Raw genomic sequence first — 20,091 nt, 5'->3', positions numbered from 1 at the left:
CATGGATGTGTAGGAGCTGGTTTGATAAGGTTACCATCATCTGCATTTCCTAATATTTCTTGGCAATCACAGAGCTGACTTCCGAAAATGTACTTGAACAGTATGGTAAATAATGATTTGCTGGCAATCTGAAGTAAAAGGGTAGGCTACTGATAATATTGTTAGTGCTAATAAGAGATGATGGATTTTAAAAACCATGTGTAGCACCAATAATGAGAGAGGCTAGAAACTGCAGTTAAAGAGTTAATGGTGCACATTCATTAACAAAATAAACAAAACAAACACAGGAACAAGGCAACTGGCACAAGGGCTAAAATAAAAGGTTCACACAAAACAAAACAATACTTATGTCCAGCTGGGCATTTGCCTTCACAGGCCAAAACACAAATCCGCGGAACACGGCACACGGCCCACGGCGCACGGCACAACTCACCTTCTCTCCAAACACCATCCCTAACAAATGATTTCTCCTTGCTTTCATACATGTGACCTCTCCCCAATTAGCATCAATTACCTAAGTGGGGAATGGTCACATTGTGATTGCTGGCAGGGACAGATTTAACCCCATCTCTGAAACCCTTACTTTCTAACACCGATACTATTTACAGCAGCAGGGCTTCTGCCCTGCCACACCCTCCTTAGCACACCTTTAATATGATTAGTTACTACAGTTAATTGTCAAATTCTACTGCCTGACATATGAAGTTAGTGATACTTCCAGTAAAACTCCTTTCTGTGTTTGCAGGTGTTGTTAACCTGAACCTACCTCAACATGTTTGTCAGCTTTAATCACTCAGAACTCGAAAACACTTTAGCTTGCTGAGAACGACATGGAGACAAAAGGTGTGTACGGAGCAGACTGAAACTATCTCTTAATAACACAGGGCTAACACATCTCAAGGTCTGTAAGTTAAGCTTGTATGTGGAACTTAATAAACATTCTAAAGTAGGTTAAAAAAAAAGAAAAGTAAATAAATAACTATGGACTGTCCGAGAAGGGGGATTTGAAGTCCTCAATCAGCACTGGTTTCAGGTTGCTAAAGAGACTGCTGTTGAGTCATGATCAACAGTAAATGTGTTGTATGCACTAGGAAGTCATTAAATGGGTTCTAAAATCAATGCAAGTATTTAAGTGGCTAGAAAGCGTACAGTATTAGATCAGCTGGATTGCCATTGCTACCTTCTGCCTCGTGGTCTCTATGGCTCTGTTGTACATGTTTAAGATTTAGGAATTTTTATTTTAGATACACTTTTATTAGGAGCACAGTGTACCTTTCACATTCCTTTTTAATAGAAATGCAGTTACAGACCAGTTTCAACACTAGGGAACAAGTGGACTGGGATGGATGGAATCATAAAAAAAACTTAAATGTTCTTCAAATAGTATTCAGAGGAAGGTTTTTTTTTTTTTGCACCATGAGGATTTACAGAGCCTAATGCAAGGCACATATCATTGAAATACAATTTAATTTGAACCCCTGTCCAGGCTGTTGCCCTGGGTCTTTTGAGCACAGTATTGAGAGAACGTTGCTTTCTCCTTGTGCAGCTAATCCTGGGGTCACTGACGCTATGGAGTCGGATCTTCTTCGCAGTGTCCACGCTATCCTGCTGGAGTTAGATGGGCATCACACGGCTTCTCAGTTCAACAGAGGTAGGATACAACAAGCTCTAGAGCGACGCAAAGAAAGCCCATCAAGTTAGCAAGAGTTTAGAATGTGGGAATTGTGGATTACACTGTCTGGTTTTTGTATTATTTAGTTGAAATAAAAAAAACAAAAAAAAAAAACATTTCAAATGATTGCTAGCTAGTCAAGGTAGGAGGCCATCAACCAGTTTACTTTCAGCTATTAGTTGTAATGCCTCCTCAAAGAAACTCCTGTGAAGATGCATGTGTCTCTGGTAAGAAATGTTGTTTCAGCTCCTAGCCTTATTGTTTCCAATGTCTTTGAGCCACAGAACAACAGGCTGACATCTACAAGTTTGCAGATTGAGCTGACACAAGTTATGCCAATGTTACAGGACATTTCCACATTCTGGGGCAGTGTCATCATATGTGCCATGATGTTAACAGCCTTTTCTGCATGAAGTGATCACAGTGGTTCCCAGCAGAAGATTGTCATATACTTAAAACCAACAGGGGGAGCGCCACTCTAAAGGAGATGTGGTATTTGTATTTTATCTGAGCAGATCCAAAACAAGAAAATACTACAGGAGAAATTGATTGAAGTTACCGTAATGAATGTATGAAACTTTTTAACTTTTTTATGCAGGGCAACCTCATATGGGGATGGATAAAAAACTCTTCTAGTCTTTATATGGGGACATGAGGAATATGCAAATACAGAACTATTGAAAACAATGTCAATGAAAAATATATTTATTATGCTTCCAAAAACTACTTCAGCTATGTTTTTTTTTAAATATTGAATGCAAAAGAAGGAGATTAAAATAGATGCACCAGAACATTGTTTTTTATCATGCACAATTATGTGCATGCTCTTCCCGCTGCTTTATTGCAGCATATCTTCTTACTCTGGTTTACTGTGTTCAACTTTTATGAGGGCCATCTAATGAAAAGCCTTCGCGTATTTCCCCATGTTGGATCAAGAACATTTCTTGGTTTGTTACAGATTTGAAAGATAGTTCACAATATTCTTGGATTAAAGGGAAGTAAAGAACATGCCAATCAAAGCAGTATGAACATTGGCACCAAAACTATACGTAAATCATGAATTATAGTCCAGTCAATAAGTTACATATTTATGCAGCTGTTTGGTTTGTTTAGCAGCATTTTTCTTGAATATTTAACATGCTGATATATAGCAGAAGTTGAATCAAATGATCTAAATATTGAAGGATCTAACCCAAACCACAGTTCAAGTTTTTTTCACAGTATGTGGCTGTGAACAAGTGGCTGAGTGGATTCAATATCCGCCCCACAATAATACCCACACGGTCTCCAGTCCTGGGTATGTGCAGTAGTGATTACTGACAATAGTGATTCTGTTCCGGCTTTGTGCTGGCCCTTGGCAACAGCTCCGGAACCACGTTGGCTGTCTGGTAATTTAAAGAGCAAAGCTGATTACAAACAAACATAATTCAACACTCACAATACTGTTTCTTACAGGTTTTCTCACAGTCCTTCTCGATTCTATGCAAAACAAACCAATGCCAAGGAACAGAATGTAATTCTCTGTTTATTATGCCGTCACATATGTCCCCCTGGTAAATGAGTGCAGCCGCCCCTCCATTTTGTTTTCCTTCCTGGTCAATGCATTACTGCAAGAGAGTCCCTGCCCCCTTTCTAGCTGGCCTACTTCCCTTGAACCCTGGGAAAGAACTGTCAGGCCAGCCCCTCCAGGGAACTCTGTTCTCACTGCTTAGCACCCTCATAGTTTGGGGGGGGGGGGGGGGGGGGGGATTTACAACCAAGACTCTTTGTATTGCTGTCACAGTGGCACAAAAGAAAGCTGTTTTAAAATGTATTTTTGCTGCAAACATTTTCTTCTTCTGCAATAGGAATGCTGAGATGGACCTTGCACAAGAAAATTGAAAGAAACCCCACCAACAACAGCACCTTAGTTAAAATTGCTGTTAAAGAACTAGAGAGGGTAAGTTGTCATAATATGTACCGTTACTCTTGTACTGTAGGTGTGTGTGTTCTTAATGTAAAACATAAGAAACACAACACAACAATGATGCAAAGAACTCCAGTACAAACATGTGGTTTCTGTTTGGTTTTTAATGTTGGCCTGCAGTAATCAATGTGTTTGTGTTCACAGGCAGAGAGGTCTGATAACAAGCTTCACATTATTCCTCTCCTTCACACACTCATGTACGCTATAGTACAGGTAAGTGCCTCAGTGGTGTCATTGATTTATATGGTCAAGGCCATGTCAATTCTGATAAAAGGGAATACACCAGTAGGAAATACTACATAGAACAAATGTAGTTTCTTAAATCTACTGGGGAAAGATTGTTGCTAGGAGACAGTTATAATCTAGATTAATTTAAAAAGTCTTAGTGCTGTATTGTATGTTAACACATGCACGTTGCAACCTCACAGAACTCCTAGGTCTCAGTCTGAGGTAGTGTATAAATATTTGGTAAAAAAAAAAAAAAAAAAAAAAAAAAAAAAATTGTCCTGCTCTCATGTATGCTTAATAAAGGAGTTTATTCTTCAGCTGGACAAAAATAATTCAGGCCTGAAAGAGTTAAAAGACTGTTGAGCTTTAAACAAGAATGATAACTCTTTGGTTAAGTGGGCTGTTATTCTGCAGACCAGAGCCGAGACAAGGCAGGATACAGAAAATAGTTTCATAGATTTTTTTTTTTATTGCAGGCCGTTTACATTCCAGATGACCTGTACAAGAGAGTTTATGAATTCTGTAAAAGGTTACTGACGCTGCCCCAGCCCTACTGCACAGTTGGACTCAGTCATGCAGTTCGCGTAAAAAGCGAAAGACTGACCCCAGGTATTAAAGAATGCTTGTCCTCAATGCACTTGACTCATGCACACCAACCTGCATTGGGTGCGTAGAGACAGCTTTATCAAGGTATTCACACCCACATGCAGTTTCACCACTTTTTTTGCGAAGAGTCAATAAACTGTTTATGTTTCATAACATGTAGCTTACATTGTAGACCTTGGATGACCTTGGAAAGGCTTTACAGGTGTGATTCATAGAATAATTAAATTGAATACTCTAATAATAATAATAATAAATAATAATAATAATAATAATAATAATAATCCAGTATTTTTCTTTTAACTGCCTGGGTTGAGGCAAAGTCCTGACTGTTTGTAATAATTTACAGGTGTTCTGTACCAGAGGATGGTCCTTTCTGAACAAAACATTAAAAATGAACTATACCAGTATCATGAAAAGTAAGGAGATTTTTGAAGTTACAGTACATTGGTGTACACTATGTTACCATCATCTGAATGACATTTCACACAAGCTTGTCTATCCCTTACTATTATGCCATGCACTTTATAATCCCGTGTGTACTGTACACTTGTGTAGATGCTGTACAGATAGACGGAATGGCTTTGCTTTTGTGTGAATTGAAGTGCATTGTCTAAGTACTGCATTTATCACAAGGACTGTGTAGTGAAACTTTGCAATGCTATCATAACCGAACAAGATAACAAGACGATGATCGTTTCTTAAAAATGCTGCTACTTTTACCAGGAAAGCAAGTATTGCTGTATCGGAGTCATAAAAGGTTAAAACAAAAAAGGTTATTTAGACCATTATGTAACCGTGAGAACGCTTGCATGCTTATTGTGTTGTGTATATATATTTTTTAATATATTTGCACTGTGGTTTATTTCTATGTCTAGCTGAGGTTCTATACTGATGAGCAGGCTTTCCCACAGAGTGTTCGTGTTTGCAGACCCTGCACTGTTCTCAATGGAGATGAGCGCGGCTCTCAGCAGTGAGATTGAGCCAGCCAGCCCCTGCAAGAGCCACATGAGCTACATGTGTGATGTCATCGTGCACACCATGCAGGCTGCGCTGGGGGACAGCTGTGACGCCCCGGCGCTGGAGCACATGCTGAAGGTGGGCGTGGCTTAGTGATGGGTTTGTAAGCTTCGGAGCTTAGTCACTTCTTTAGATGTGTTCCAGACCAGGGTGGTAATATGCAGTCTGTTTGTCATCATTTTTGCCTTGCCTTGTAAAAAGCACCTGCCCAGTGAGTAACCTCAATCAGCCTTGTCTCACCCATCATGGCTCAAACTGAACTGAGTGCTTAAAAAATGAATCAGACATAAGCAGGACAGCCCGATTGTACAAAACTATTCAACAACTGTATATCATGTATTATGCATTTCTCTGTATTTCAAGTATTATGGATTTTCTTGTTGTTACTGCATCTTGTAAAGTGCTTTGTGATGGTGGTCAGCTATGAAGGGCGCTATATAAAACAAAGATTGATTCATAATCCAACTCAGTGTACAGTGGGGCCTGTCTTCATTGATTACAGAAAGACTTTTGTTACTGACTTCCATTGCATTTTTCTTTTTTTGCTTTAGAGGCAGGCAGCGCACCTATTGCTATTAATAGTGCAGTGTTTTTGTGACAGGTGAAAGGCCAAGACATGATCAAGCTGTGTTTCCGGGAAGTGGTGGCGACTGTGGAGGTGTGTGCAGAGGAAGCTGGAGGAAACCACAGCTTGTACACAGGCAGGCTGCAACAGCTCTATAGAACCATCGTCAACTCTGCAAACCCAGGTGCGCTCTCACTGAATGCTCTACAGTACTGTACTTTGCACTAGCAGGGTCTGCAGGATGCACTGGCAACAGAGCAGTGTACTTACAGTGGTTATACTGCAGCTATAATTCCACAGGTCTTACCTGCTGAACATTTCCACTTCCTGAAGCACATGTTCTAGCAATTATGCTTTCTAATATCTGGTTTCAGATACTAGATTTTTTTTTAGTTTTACTTTCAGATAGATAGATAGATAGATAGATAGATTAAAATTTTTATATAAACACAAAGACAAATTCTACCTGTCAGGTCATCGTGTGAAAAGCCGTAAGGTGAGGGGTTGGGACTTTAGTCGAAAGTGGAAACCTCTCTCCTACTAGAGACCACATTCAGTAGACAGATTGGACTTATAAAGGTTGACGTAGGGATGGTTCTTGTGTAAGTCATCTGTCTAACCTGAATATTTCCAACTGCATCCAACCATACCAAATATATATATATATATATATCATATATATATATTATATCTTATATATATATATATATATATCATACAGTATGTAAAAAATATATATATTTTGCAAACAGGGAAAGAACTTGCAAAATTCACCAGGTCAACGTCCCCCAACGAACTTCTCTCCAGTGATTCTGTATTGCTTGAGATGCCGGACCCTGTTTCGGACCTCACCTCCAGCGAGCTCCTGCGGCTCTCAATCCTGTCGACAGACAGCGGCATCGAGAGAGACCTGCCCCCCAGCGAGCTGCCGGCCGTCAGCGAGGAGCCCTCTGCTGGCCGCAGTGAGCAGGAGCAGGGGAGGCTGTTCAGGAGGGGTGGGATTAAGATGAAGCCCTCGGTGTCGGATGGCGTGGCTCTGCTGCAGGACACCCTGGAGGAGACGAGAGCGAGCCCCCCGGGGAAGCTGCAGAGGAGATCGGGGAGCCACGAGTTACCAGGCGGCAGACAGCAGAAGCTCTATACAGCTCGTATTGTGGTGATGGGTGACGACAGGATTGTAGGAAGACTTGCAAAGGCCTACTACTCACTAAGGTACAAGGCTGGCTTAATGGTTTATCACTTAATAAGGTACAAGGCTGATTGAGATAAATATTAGGCTTTGTCAGCTGTTTTGTGACTGCTGCTTGAAAAGCCAACAACAGTCTAGGACAGTTTCACAAATATTTTTATTCATAAAAACAGACTTTAAAAAAAAAAGCTTTAAATAATATCAGGGCCCAATATAGCATGTTACTGTAACATGAATAAACCCGAAACAATGCTCCATTGAAGTTCTGTTTACACTGTCTTATCGAGGAGGTTCTTTCATCCTTTAAGTGAAATCAGTTGACTGCAAAGAAAAACAGGCTGTTCTACTTTAAATCTTCTAGTACAAAGAGGCCATGGGAAACTTTATTTTTTCTTAAATTTTCGTGTAAATAAAATGTAGCTGCACTTTGCAGAGTTTGCTGATTCCTGTTCTTCTGCTTTGAGCCTCGATGGCACATTTCCTTCTTGTAGCCCCACAGCAACAGTTATTATATTGATGCTTTTCTATTGCAGGAAAAGGGAAGCAAGACGACCGTTTCTGACACAAAAACTGAGCCTGCAGATTTACTACGTACCAGTAACTCATGAGGAACAGAGTTCTTCTTCCACTAAGGTACAGAGACTTATGTTTAAATAGAGATCCATGGGGTACATGATCGAAACCTTTTATTAGCTGCTAAAGCAAGTCCAGTAACTGCATAGCGTTTCGTGCCTGCATGTCATTTTATACTGTCTTTGTTCATTTAACAGGAAAATACTGCAGGAAGTGATCTGTGTCAGCTGGCTGCATACCTGGGCAGGGTTGATCCGTGGTACGAAAACAACATCAGAAGTCTTTGTCATATGATACCCAAGCTGGCAAAAATGGTAAGAGCTGACCCATGACACATTTGCATACTAGGTATTTAACCCTTTCAGTCCGGAATTATTTTTGTCGAGCTGAAGAAGAAACTCCTTTATTTAAGTATACATGAGAACAGGACAAAACGTTTTTTTTTTTTTGTTTGTTTTACATATATTTCTACATTACCATTACCCGTGATGGTTAACATGATTCCCGACGGCATTTGTTAACATGCGATGCTAAGATAAGGACTGAAAGGGTTTATGTGTTAATATTGACAGAATGTCAAGGAAAGTATGCCGTAGTGTCCCCCTGATGCCAGCAGGGGAAGCAGAGGGTAGGAGGGAGAGGCAGGGGAGTTCGAGACAACCACTAAGCAGACGACCCTTTCCTCAGGGTTCATCTCCGAAAGAGAGCGGGAATGCACGGTTATTTAACCAAACCCAAAAGCTTACATAGAATCTTTATATATCTTCTAACAATCTCGCTTGTGTTGCCACAGAAATCCTTCTCTGGTAAATCCTCAGAGGCAAACCCCTTCCTCGCTGACGTCATCTCCTACTACGTGAGAATGGGGGGGCAACCTGTCCACTTCTGCATATACTCAGTCAAGGTGAGGCCCACTGCAGCTTCTTTGGGATTTCAGAACAACAGTCAAATTACATTATTATTATTATTATTATTATTATTATTATTATTATTATTATTAGTAGTAGTAGTAGTAGCAGCAGTACAGGTTTGCTGTTGGTTTTGTTTGTTAAATACATTTCAGTCGGCTGTCATGTGTTTTAAGTGTCCAGCAGGTGGTGTTAGTGTATGGCTATCTGCGTCCCGGAGCCTTGAAATTAATTTTTTTGTTCTGGTTTCAGATCGCATTTACCTGCCTGACCAAAGAACACGTAGAGGATGTGTTTGTCACCCAGCTCCAGGTTGACATCCCGGAATGTATGATCTTTTCCGGTACAGTGAAAGGAAGTGAGTATACATTTAGAATCCTATTGTAACAGTTATACATTTAGAATCCTATTGTAACAGTTATACATTTAGATATGTCATCTGTACAGTTACTATAATATTTTTATTAATCCTATTTTGTATTTTTTTTAGAAGGTACTCTTACTCGGAAGAAGAATATCACAGAGAATTTTGGAGCAGTGATGACGATCTCCTACAAAAAGGTAGAACCCAAAAATACATGCTGTACCAAAGTCTGTCTGAGTAGAAACTGGATGAACGGTTGAATTTGTGTTCCAATTATAATTCATTTCTCAGAATGTACTCGACAGAGCTCTATAGAGGGTCATTTCTCTTATAAGCATTACAGTGTATCTAGATCACGCTCCCTCGGCAACGCTGCTTGTTGTTCTCTGTTCCCACACTCAAAGCGCCAACATTGTTACAGGAGGGAAGCATGACCGGGATACATTACGATTATAAAGAGAAATTAACTCTGAGTGCTTGTTTTCTTGTTTGTCAGGCATCTCTAAGCAACAGGGAAGTTGAGAAAGGGCTGTCGTTACAAACATCTGGGTTGGTTATGAAAGCTATTCCCTCCTGCGAAACTGAAGGTATGAAACATTTTAATAAACTATATGATAGGTATGGAACTGTAGATGCACAACACTGTCATTTTAACACTAAAACAATCTACTTAACAATTTTACAAATTAATTTACAATCCAATTAAGAACATCACTGAGTCTCAGAACATAATTTACCTGGACCTTAACCAGCGACCACAGTCAGCTTTGTTATCATCTTCAATTGCAAGCTAATTCCTTGTACTGTGTTCTTCCTTTTTTCTGCCAGACCTTGACTGTCTGATTGTCAGCTTCTCTGAGGGATCCAAGGCGAAGGCAGGTGTGGTAGGTATTTCTTATTTGTTCATATAACCAATTTGACAGCACAGTATTCTATTGGATCTTTGTGTTTTAAAGAAAACTCAGCTTTAGTTGTTTTGGAGCACATGGTTTGGTGTGCACTGGGGTAACATAAAAGTGAATCCTTCTTATTTAAAACTAAGAGGTTACAAATGTCATCCACAAAATGCTATAAATACAGTAGGTAGAGGCACTAGGTAAACAGGCAACCTTGTGTGTATTTGATTACAGGACGGCAAGATTAGGACCTGCAATATTAAAATCGGGACGCTTGAGCAAAAACCTTTCACTGTTTGTCTTGACCAGGACTACCGGAGGATCTTTAAGAATGTTGCAAGGTGAGAACAATGCACCATTGGTTCCGTTGTTAGCTGCTAAGTGCGAAGTGCTGTTCCAACAGCGTTCCTGCCCTGAAGTCAGTGAACTGGTGCAAGAGCAGGCTATCAATATATTTATAATCAGGGGTTCATTTGTAAATAAAAAGGTGCCGGATCTTATCATTGAGGAAGAGGGTAACATATGTTTCTAGACCTAATGTACTGACCTTTATTTACAGCTACTTCCATGTATGCTTCATGTTGTCATCTGCTTGTGGATCAGGGGTTCATGCCTTCTTGTTGGTGTCGGTAGCTGCATGTCTTCCTTTGGCTAGCCATGTTTTAACATAGTCTCCAGGTCTTGTTTTCATACTGTTCATAATTTGGGAATGGTTTAATTCTTGCCTGATCTGGGACCCGGCACAAATTAACCCTTGTTTTATGCTGTACTGTGACTCTGGCTGTTGTAATAGTCATACAGTCCTTAATGTTATTTTTTGTTGTTCCTCTTGAAAATAAAATCCACTTCTTCAAGATTCGGTCTCTTTTTTTTTCAGTATTGAAGTATCGCCTTGCTTGGAGCCTGGGTACCTCATTCAGAAAATGCGGAATTCAAGATTCAGCGTGTCTGACCAAGAAGACATCGGACTGACCAAATACATGTCCAAGGCGCTTCCACTGCCAATCAACACGTTTGCTGGCATCATACAATGACAGTCGAGGGGGTAAAATACAACAGGTGCTAACTACAGCACTTTACAGATGTGTACGGATGTGTGCCACTGTAAGCATGAGTTCCTAGGTTCACAAAAGTTGTGTTCATCTGCAGCAGGCACAACTGATATCACGGCATATAAAAAACTGGTGCGACTGTGTTTAACATGTGACCTTGTTTAGAGCCAGCTCCCTTCTTAGAGTATCCTTCATAGCATTATCACCGGCTTCATATGGTGACGAAACTGAAAGTCTGAAACAGAACAGCTACACACAGCTGAGATCGATCTACACAGGAGTCAGCGTTAAAAAAATCAACGTGCTGAACTTGGAAACCAAAACCCTTTTTAACATTGAACCCCATTGGGAAAACGTTACAAGTTAATGGAAGTCAAAGAACGAGATTCTCATAGTTTGTTTGAGTGCAAGATTAGCACCTCGTGGTAAAAAAAAAAAAAAAAATTACCTTCCGTAAATTTATGGAACATGATTAGTTTTAATGAAGTAATCTGACTAACATTTTACAAGCTAGTTTTGCAACTCTGCAACAGTTTCAGCGGGTGCACAATGTATGAACAATGTATTGGCAGATTATACTATCAGTGCTGGTATTACAAAGAGGGCTGGTTCACTTTGGCATGTGATTCTGCAGGTGTTCAAAGCAACAAGAATCACAGAGATGGGGATAAGACTCCCATTGCATTGCACTTTGATCTGGTTTTACTATAAGTTTAATAAGATATACCTGAGCGTACACTATGTATAATCAAGCTTGTAGTGAAACAGCTACGCAATACAAGCCTTATTTCCATCCCTGAATCAGGACATCATCACTGTCTTGGCTGCCAAATGGAAAAGTGCAATGTAGGCAAAAGACAAACTAGTTTACACTCCTGGCTGCATCATCTAATCTGCATCATATCACTTGCTGCTGCTAAAAATAATGTATGTATTTATGTTTTGGTGAACACTCTTGAAACCTGCTGGCCTATGAAGCAAACTCTGCTAAGAAGCATTTCATTCGAGGCTCAGGAAACAGCATTCAGGAATCTGAGGACACTCCATCGTGGTATTGTTTGAATGAGGAGGCAGGTCAGCCCTGTAGCAAATAAACATGATGAAGACAGGAAAACAGCACCCAGATGCACAGACAGATGACACTGAGACAAGAAAACAGCACTGTGATGACACATGGGGTTGCAGTGAAGTTTGTTGGACAGAAATGCAGAAGTTTACTGTAGTATAACATTGTTAACCCCAAAGGTATACAAGGACAGCTGTTCAAACATTTCTAAATACAGAGTGACACCAGGAGGAAACTGACAATTTGGATGATCCAACCTGTCAGGATATTTTAAACCCGTTTCATGCACCTCATTGCAAAAATAAGAAAGTATCATTTTTTATTTTTTTTTTGGGACACATATGTCCCTTGTACCTTAAAGAGTTGAAGCATAGCAATGAGTAGAAACAGTGTAGCACGGACGGGCCAAAAGGCTGTTTCTCGATCTCAAACTTTTCTTAAGTTCTTATGTTCTGTTTGAAATATTCATGGGGAAGTGTCTCTGTATGTGGAATATTGTATCAAACCTCACAATTCTGCCCAAAACAGACTTTTTCTTTTCCCTTCCAAAGAAGGTCGTGATCACGCAGGTGGAAAACGTAATGGTGGTGCCTCAAGCTTAACTTACACTAGCTTTGTAGTTCATACTGTGAGAATATTGAGACTTTGTTTCATATATCTTTCAGGGACTTTATTAAATGGAAAATTAATGATACCTAATGTTGCAACTGTTTACTGATTTTCTCTTGAACAAGCCATGACACAAACCTAATAAAGGGCAACTGTTGAATTGTATTATTCATTTTAGTATAGCATATATATTGTTTATGTGCTTGTTCTGTCTGTAAAAAAGTTCTTAGTCAAACAAAATGTTATATATAAGATAATTTATTAATAAATATGTAAATGCAAAGCAATACTGTAGAACTTGTAAATATCGTAAAAATAATAATAATAAATAATAAATTGAAATTTAAAATAACTGGATTGTGATGCTTTGTTGTATTGCCTTATATCCTGTGTGAGATCTCATCCCAAGAAAGTGGAAAGAAAATCTCTTTAAAATAAAAGGAGAGGAATTTATTTTTAAAGAACTAATTTTTACCAGTAGAACAATACAAAACCTATCTATATATATATATATATATATATATATAAGAGAAGAGAGAGAGAGAGAGGAGAGAGAGAGAGAGAGAGAGAGAGAGAGACACACACACACACACACACACACACACACACACACACACACACTGAAATAGAATTGGCATTCAATATCTTCATCTTCTATAACTGCAAAAACACCCTCCACGCCAGGGAGTAATTAGACATGTTCTTTGATGCAGGAGATCATGGGAATAATGGGAAACATGCTTGAAATGTTTACCTTGTACTGAAAGTTTAACTTCTCAGTTTTGTGTGAAATAGTTTGTATGTACTGTACTCGTGTGCTGGAATATGTGCTATGCTGGTGCCGCCTAGTGTTGTAAAATCATATCACAATCGAGGAATATACGAGAGGGAACCAGAGAAATGCCTTCTGCTCAACCAAACGTTATCATTATTATTAGCAGCAGTATTATTAGTAGCAGTAGAGGCAGCATCCTCATTAAAGTCTCCCATAGTAAAAGCATAGGAAAGTAGTATAATGCATATTGAAAGCATGGATGGTAAAACACCGGTAAGCACTGTAAAGACCAGTGCTGTATGGTACAGCATACTGATAAACACCACAAAGGGATCCAAAAGACAGCGATCATCACGTGAACAATTGCAGCAGTGATCAAGAGGAGCCAACATGGCGAACACAGGGATTCAGTTTCAGCGCGCGTTTGTGTAGTCTTCCTTACCAACAGGGGGCGCTGTAACTAATGGCTAAACCCTCACTGCAGGAGGAGTGTCAACATTCCACAACAGCCAGAAGTGCGTTTCCAGGTGTAATTTGTACAGTTCAACCTGGATAGCAGGTACTGTCGTTTTCTTCATAATACCAGCGACACCTTCACGTCGAGATCCGCGATTTCATCCAGGCTGACAGTGAGTATTGACAAAAACAAAGGTAACATCTTTTAAACCGTATGTGACGTGTCACCAGAACCGCAGCTCACAGGTGTGGACAGGAACAGGTGCAACAGGTCTGTACAGCCCAGGTCATGCGTGTGTTGATATTAATGGGCAACTCAAAATGCGACACTTAATATAGAATATGTTCTATTATTATTCTTCAGGGGGTTAAAAATACATTTTTTGTATTATATGAAAATAATTAAAAATAAACAAGCACACTAATTAATAAGTAATTAAATAAATAAATAAAGCAAAAACGTCCAAAAAAATTCCCAACATAAAGACGGATGTTGTCTGTGTCATTGTGCTGTAGTTATCGGCCATTTATTTAAATATTACATTGACTAACGTTTTCATTGTTTGATTAAAATACATCAAACGTTGGTTTTTCACAGTTACTTGTGTTTATGTAAATTTGTATGCGGTAGACAGCTGTTCATTTAACCCCGGCACTACAGTGCGTGTCGTGCATCTCAAGTGGGAACTGTACAATATAAGAGTAAATGCGATTAAAACCGCAGAGAAAGTTTTCAGTAATTGCATCCTGGCCAAGGCAGCGAGAATGCCTCAGGATAACAGTGTATTCAGTTTTAGTTCATTTCTGTTCTGCGACTGAAACTTTATTTGAGGACCGGAAATAAACACAGAGAAATGGTACCCACCCAGCTAAATAAATAAATACAATTCATAGATACGCCATGTAAGAGGTGGGAGATATCTTCTACAGTTTAGAGATTGCATGTTGTGCTTGAACAGTTGTAATATTGTTTATTTGTTTACTTTACCTACCTTAGCAGGATGCAGGATTTTATATATATCTATATATCCATATAGAATATATATATATATTATATATCATATTATATTATATATATATATTATATATATATATTTAAATCAAAATCAAAGAGAGTTTTTTTTCTTGCATTTTTTTAATAGTTAGTAATTAATGAAACATGAGTAGTAACTCTATTAACTATATATGTGTGTGTGGGGGGGAGACGATACACCAAGGTCATGATACGTTACATATCAAGATACACAAGCCATGATACGATTTGTATCATGATACTTATGAAAAACTCATCTCTGTTTGATGGATTTGAAAATATTTCAGATCTATACACAGATTCAGTTGAAAATCAATGATATGTATTTACCACTAAGTAGTATAGCACTTAGAGTTTAAAGTTAGCAGTTAGAGTTTAAAGACAAAGCAGTATGTCAGCTAGAATTTCTGGGGTATCAGATTTAACTCAAATCTCCTTACCACATTTCTGAGAGAGGGGAAAAAAAAAAAACAACAAGCAATGTGTTTGATAACTATTAAAGTACAAAATTTGTTCATGTGTGTCTTTAGAAAAATCTAAATATCAAGTCTTTAAAAGTTGTGATGATCACCAATTATTTATATTTTTCAAGTTAAGGTTGAGTATATAATTTTATTTTTCTATGCTATTCTATACTGTGCTGTTTTAAGTGTGGTTATAAATAATGAATTATTGGATTTAAATTAATGATAAAATTAGTATTAAATACGACAACATCTCTGCAGAGCATAACTGAAACCTAACACGTGCACGATGCTGCAAATTAGCAACTTCTAACCTTTAAGCACTAAACTGTACCTTTGTGTTCTAACTGTAAAAATAATCAATTTTTTATGTTGTGTTTGCAGAAATGCCTTTCTGCTGAGTTTGGGACCTCTGGAAAACAACGCCAGCCATGAGGAGGAACAAGCAATGGGATGTGAACAAGGCCATGCTTCTGTCCAGGCTCTTTCACTTCCTGCACTGTGCTGGAAAGGCATGTGTCATCCCCTTTCTCACTCTCTATCTCAGACATCTTGGACTGACTGCTTCCCTGACTGGCATCATAATGGGCACTAAGCATTTCATTAACCTGGCCTGGGCTCCGCTAAGCGGTTACTTTGCCAAACACTACAATAAACGAAAGGTAGTAATACTGAGCTCGCTGCTGTGCTCCATAGGAGCAGGGCTTCTCCTGTTACTCATTCCACCGGCAAACAAGGCAGCAATGAGCAGGTACTGCAATATCAGTGCATTTGCTGGGTTTGGGTTGCCAAAAACTGCAGAGGACACAATAAACCAAAGCCAGTTAGGAAACACTGCTGTGACTGTACATGCCTTCACAACCCTTATATCCCCTACAGCACTCACTTTAATGAATACAAAACACGTTGCAACTGCAGGAGCGGGTCAGACACTTAATGATGCAATATCAGCCACCGCTGCTGCAAGTAAACATGAAGTTAAACGAATCGCTCACCGACAGTTCCATTGGGAAAATCACAAGAACGAAGAAGGGGCTAATCCTGAGATCCCAGATAATTCTGATTCAAAAAGATCAGTCAGGCCAAGGTCAATCAGGTCTTTAAAAACTGGCACCACACATGGGCAAAAAGCTACAGATATCATTTTGGAGGTCCAGCACCAGCTTTTTTTCCTAGTCCTCATGGCTGTAGCTCTGTGGGAGGTCCTCGCCGCCCCTTTGGAATGGACTGTGGATGATGGCCTGTACGAGTACCTGGATTTTGTGGATGCGACTGACGGTTACAGCCGGCATTGGATCTGGGGGTACCTGGGGGCGGCATGCAGTGCCTGTGGCGTGGGTCTTTTGGTAAGCAACCTGGACTGCTTGCTAAATGTCCATATTCACCGGAGCTCAGTCCATTTCTATTGCTACGCTATTCTGATTACATTAACACTTCTCACGGGCACCTTCTTGCCAGTTCATGTCAACAGGAAACAGGAGCAGACAAACAAAGTTCTTAAAGCTCTGCACCTCATCAGCAATGACGGCAGAGCCACGTTGTGTGCGCTTACCGCCTTTGTTGTTGGCGCAGTCGGCTCTACCGTTGAAAATTACCTCTTCTGGCAAATGCAGGACAAAGGCAGTAGCGAGTTCTATATGGGAGCCTCTATAGCAATCATGCTATTCGCAGAGATTCTGCTCTCCTTCTTCAGCAACAAGATCCTGAAGACTGTTGGCCAGAGTGGGACCGTAGCACTGGGGATGTTTTGCATGGCGGTCCAGTGTCTCTACTACTCCTTCCTCTGGTCTCCATGGTCTGTGTTGCCTATTCAGTCTTTGAATGCGTTTAGTAATGGAGCCCTGTGGTGGGCTCTGAATGCCCAGTGTGAAGATGTTTCAACCCCAGGAATGGAGAGATCTGTTCAAAGGGTTTTTCAAGCACTCTCGCTCGGCCTCGGCGCTGGAATTGGCAGCTTGGTGGGCGGCTTCGTTGCCAGCAGGTTCAGCTTGGAGGTGCTTTACAGGGCAGCAGCAGTTGTTTTGGTAATCTGGTCAGTTGCATTCCTGACAGTACAGTCCAGGATTCCCAGGCAAAAGAGGGTTAACTACTCCCAGCTTTTAGCGGCTGACAACAGTGACCTTAGTGATACGGAGACAGATCAGGAGAGAGACTGGCTTGTTAAAGCCATGAAGGACGAAAAAGAGAATAACAGCTGGTGAAGACTGGATCAGTAGGGTTTACCTGTGCACTGACAGACAGGGAGCAAAGGGTCAGGGGTTAAAAGCATTTTGGGAATCAATGGGAAATCTAAAGCTTGCCTTTACAAATGTGGACCAAAAAAAATTGTGTCTTGAAGATCAGAATGGGGTAATTAGTGGGTCTGTTATTGATAAGTAACACTGTAACAGTAACTAGTAATCTTGACAATTGCTTGTTCAATTAACTAGCTGCATGCTGTGATAATTTGAAGGTTACCGGTATGTTATTCAGTATAGTGGTGAGGCAGATCGTTAGCAATGTGTTTCCATAATGCCTACAGGGAAGTGTTATGTAATTGCATGTGTAATGGAAGAACCTTCTGCAAACGGTTATTACGACATGCTCAAAGGTTAACATGGATTGCAAAAGGTCAAATGATACTTTATTACTGACAGTGGTGCACAGAGACTAGGTCTACCCTCAAATTACAAGATGTATAGCAAAAGCTCTGATACTACAGAAAGAAAAGACATATACATTTCAAAGATGTTAAGCACACAAAACACTATTTCACAGGGATTTCAAAGACACCTTACATATAATCTGTATAGGTATTTCTCTGTTTTAATAAAGACAAATCCAAATTCAATCACAGTAATACTGGAGGCACTAAAACACAAGTACTGTATGCCAATGATTTGGTTGTTGTATGCTGAAGCACAACACTCATGAGATAAAGAACTGTGTGTAAAATTCCAGGTAGTAAGTTGTTCGTGTAATGCATATTGAAAAGCTTGTTACAGGGTGTGGAAACAACTTACATAGCTGTTTCACCCATTCCTGGTTTCACTACAAGCTTCATTATCCACAGTGTATAGGTAACAAGCTCAGGTGTGTCTACTTACACATAGTAGACCCAGGAGTGGATCAAACCGCTATGCAATGGTAGTCTTATTTCCATCCTTATTATCACAAAATCAACTGTATGTTGTGAGATATTTGTATTTTGGTTTGTTCATACCTGTCCTTAACACAGGATGTAAAAAGGGGTAAAACATCTCATTCAGCATGCTGATTTGTGAGATGAATTTTACAGAAAGGAATTTAAAAATGTTTATTTCAAGAGTGTTTGTATGTAATATGTGCAGTTATCCTATTTTTTTTTGTTTAATGCCTGTGTTAGAGCTGATCTCCAATTTATTTGTACTACAAGGACAATGAAACGGTTCTGTACCAAGGGTCAAATACACACCGATAAGCCTTCACGGTGCTGTAGCATTGCTAGAGCGCTAGGGTGCAGTATTTCTTCCCAATCTGTTGTGCTGCCATTGCTGGTAATGCTGTGAGTTGCTCATTATTCTTCTGTTAATATACTGACATTAAATGCCAATGGTTTTATTTGGTAAGGGTGGGTATTCTTTTGGGTTATTTCTTGGCTGGGATTGGCAAACTGACAACATTTACACTTCACTTAGTAAACGCCAAACAGTTCTCTTTTTAATTATATTTTTTAACTGCTAATGTATTAATAAAAAATAAACAAATACCCATTTTGTATTGTCACAATCCCAAATACATGTTTATAAATGTTAACGTATGCACATGGTGAGTGAAGTGGTTATATTGTATTAAAACTATTTAATTTACTTGGTCTTTTTAAATTATTCTTGAGTTTTTCAAATTCTATACAAAAATAAATAAATAAATAAATGGGTTCACTGCACAGGACCTGTGATGGAAACAAAGTGATGAAAACGTGTTTTCTTTTCCGATCGGACTGTTTTGAAGCACAGTCTGTGATTGATCCTGATTGTTGATGGGGTCAGTCACTTGTCGTCTTCACGTCTATTTATTACTGAGCAGTGACACATGGTGGGTGAAGAAACAAGGATGGGAAACAACCCAGAGGGTTATCACTGTAGGAGAGGCAGACAGAAGAGCTTGTTTTCACTCCTCAGTGTAGTCCCTAAATCAAGAGAACGCAGGATTTTATTAGGGTTACCCTTACTCCTTAATGCATGATGAACTACAGTTCCCAGATCAGTGGCATTTCCACTGAAGTGAATTGGGCATGTGATTAATAACACTGTAGGATGTGAAAGTACAGCCCTGCTCATCAGTTCATTACAGTATGCTTGACCCTTGGCTGGATCTCAGAGTCAGGCACCAACTTATTGTCTTCCAGGTGTTCAAATGACAAGGTAAAACTGTATCTGCACTCTGCGTTGCTCTGGGTGCTAACCTGTAAGCCTGATTTCAGTAATCTATCATGCGCTAAGTGGCATGTTTGATTCACCTCTTTCCCTTTCTTCTTTTACGAGGTGTAATTTTAAGGCTCTGAGAATATGGCTCGCATGCTGTGCTCAGTTCTGTAAAGCTCCACAGTGTTTATGTATCATTGAGCACCCAGCCTTTTGCTCTTATTTTGATTCTCTGAACACATGCTTGCTAGCGGATATTATGCTGGCCTT

The 20,091-nt window shown here is 39.6% G+C and overlaps 2 protein-coding genes across 3 annotated transcripts in view; both read left to right on the top strand.

The window, feature by feature from the left end:
• The window catches only part of LOC121296261 (phosphoinositide 3-kinase regulatory subunit 6-like), a 15,858-nt gene extending 2,890 nt beyond the window's left edge, over positions 1-12,968 (top strand). Inside the window, exons 2-19 of the mRNA XM_041221601.1 lie at positions 746-843; positions 1,547-1,651; positions 3,520-3,611; positions 3,783-3,851; positions 4,343-4,475; positions 4,819-4,888; positions 5,384-5,567; positions 6,091-6,238; positions 6,807-7,266; positions 7,777-7,876; positions 8,014-8,130; positions 8,610-8,720; positions 8,977-9,082; positions 9,215-9,285; positions 9,585-9,675; positions 9,917-9,972; positions 10,219-10,325; positions 10,862-12,968. Of these exons, the coding sequence (XP_041077535.1) occupies positions 831-843; positions 1,547-1,651; positions 3,520-3,611; positions 3,783-3,851; positions 4,343-4,475; positions 4,819-4,888; positions 5,384-5,567; positions 6,091-6,238; positions 6,807-7,266; positions 7,777-7,876; positions 8,014-8,130; positions 8,610-8,720; positions 8,977-9,082; positions 9,215-9,285; positions 9,585-9,675; positions 9,917-9,972; positions 10,219-10,325; positions 10,862-11,018 (2,190 nt within the window). The 5' untranslated portion in view covers positions 746-830 and the 3' untranslated portion in view covers positions 11,019-12,968. The remainder of the gene's footprint in view (positions 1-745; positions 844-1,546; positions 1,652-3,519; positions 3,612-3,782; positions 3,852-4,342; positions 4,476-4,818; positions 4,889-5,383; positions 5,568-6,090; positions 6,239-6,806; positions 7,267-7,776; positions 7,877-8,013; positions 8,131-8,609; positions 8,721-8,976; positions 9,083-9,214; positions 9,286-9,584; positions 9,676-9,916; positions 9,973-10,218; positions 10,326-10,861) is intronic.
• Positions 12,969-13,966: 998 nt separating this feature from the next.
• LOC121296729 (major facilitator superfamily domain-containing protein 6-like protein A) lies at positions 13,967-18,518 on the top strand. 2 transcript variants are annotated; one of them, XM_041222507.1, is made up of 2 exons: positions 13,967-14,115; positions 15,824-18,518. In XM_041222507.1, exon 2 carries the CDS (start codon positions 15,871-15,873, stop codon positions 17,638-17,640), a length of 1,770 nt encoding a protein of 589 aa, XP_041078441.1. In that variant the 5' UTR covers positions 13,967-14,115; positions 15,824-15,870; the 3' UTR covers positions 17,641-18,518. The 2 variants fall into 2 exon arrangements, with proteins under 2 accessions (XP_041078441.1, XP_041078442.1); XM_041222508.1 differs by having other exon boundaries at positions 13,967-14,137.
• Positions 18,519-20,091: the final 1,573 nt, after the last annotated feature.

The sequence above is a fragment of the Polyodon spathula genome, chromosome 21, assembly GCF_017654505.1.
Source record: "Polyodon spathula isolate WHYD16114869_AA chromosome 21, ASM1765450v1, whole genome shotgun sequence".
NCBI classification, from domain to species: domain Eukaryota; kingdom Metazoa; phylum Chordata; class Actinopteri; order Acipenseriformes; family Polyodontidae; genus Polyodon; species Polyodon spathula.
The sequence above is the reverse complement of the archived record's forward strand: the minus strand, read 5'-3'. Positions and strand labels throughout refer to the sequence as shown.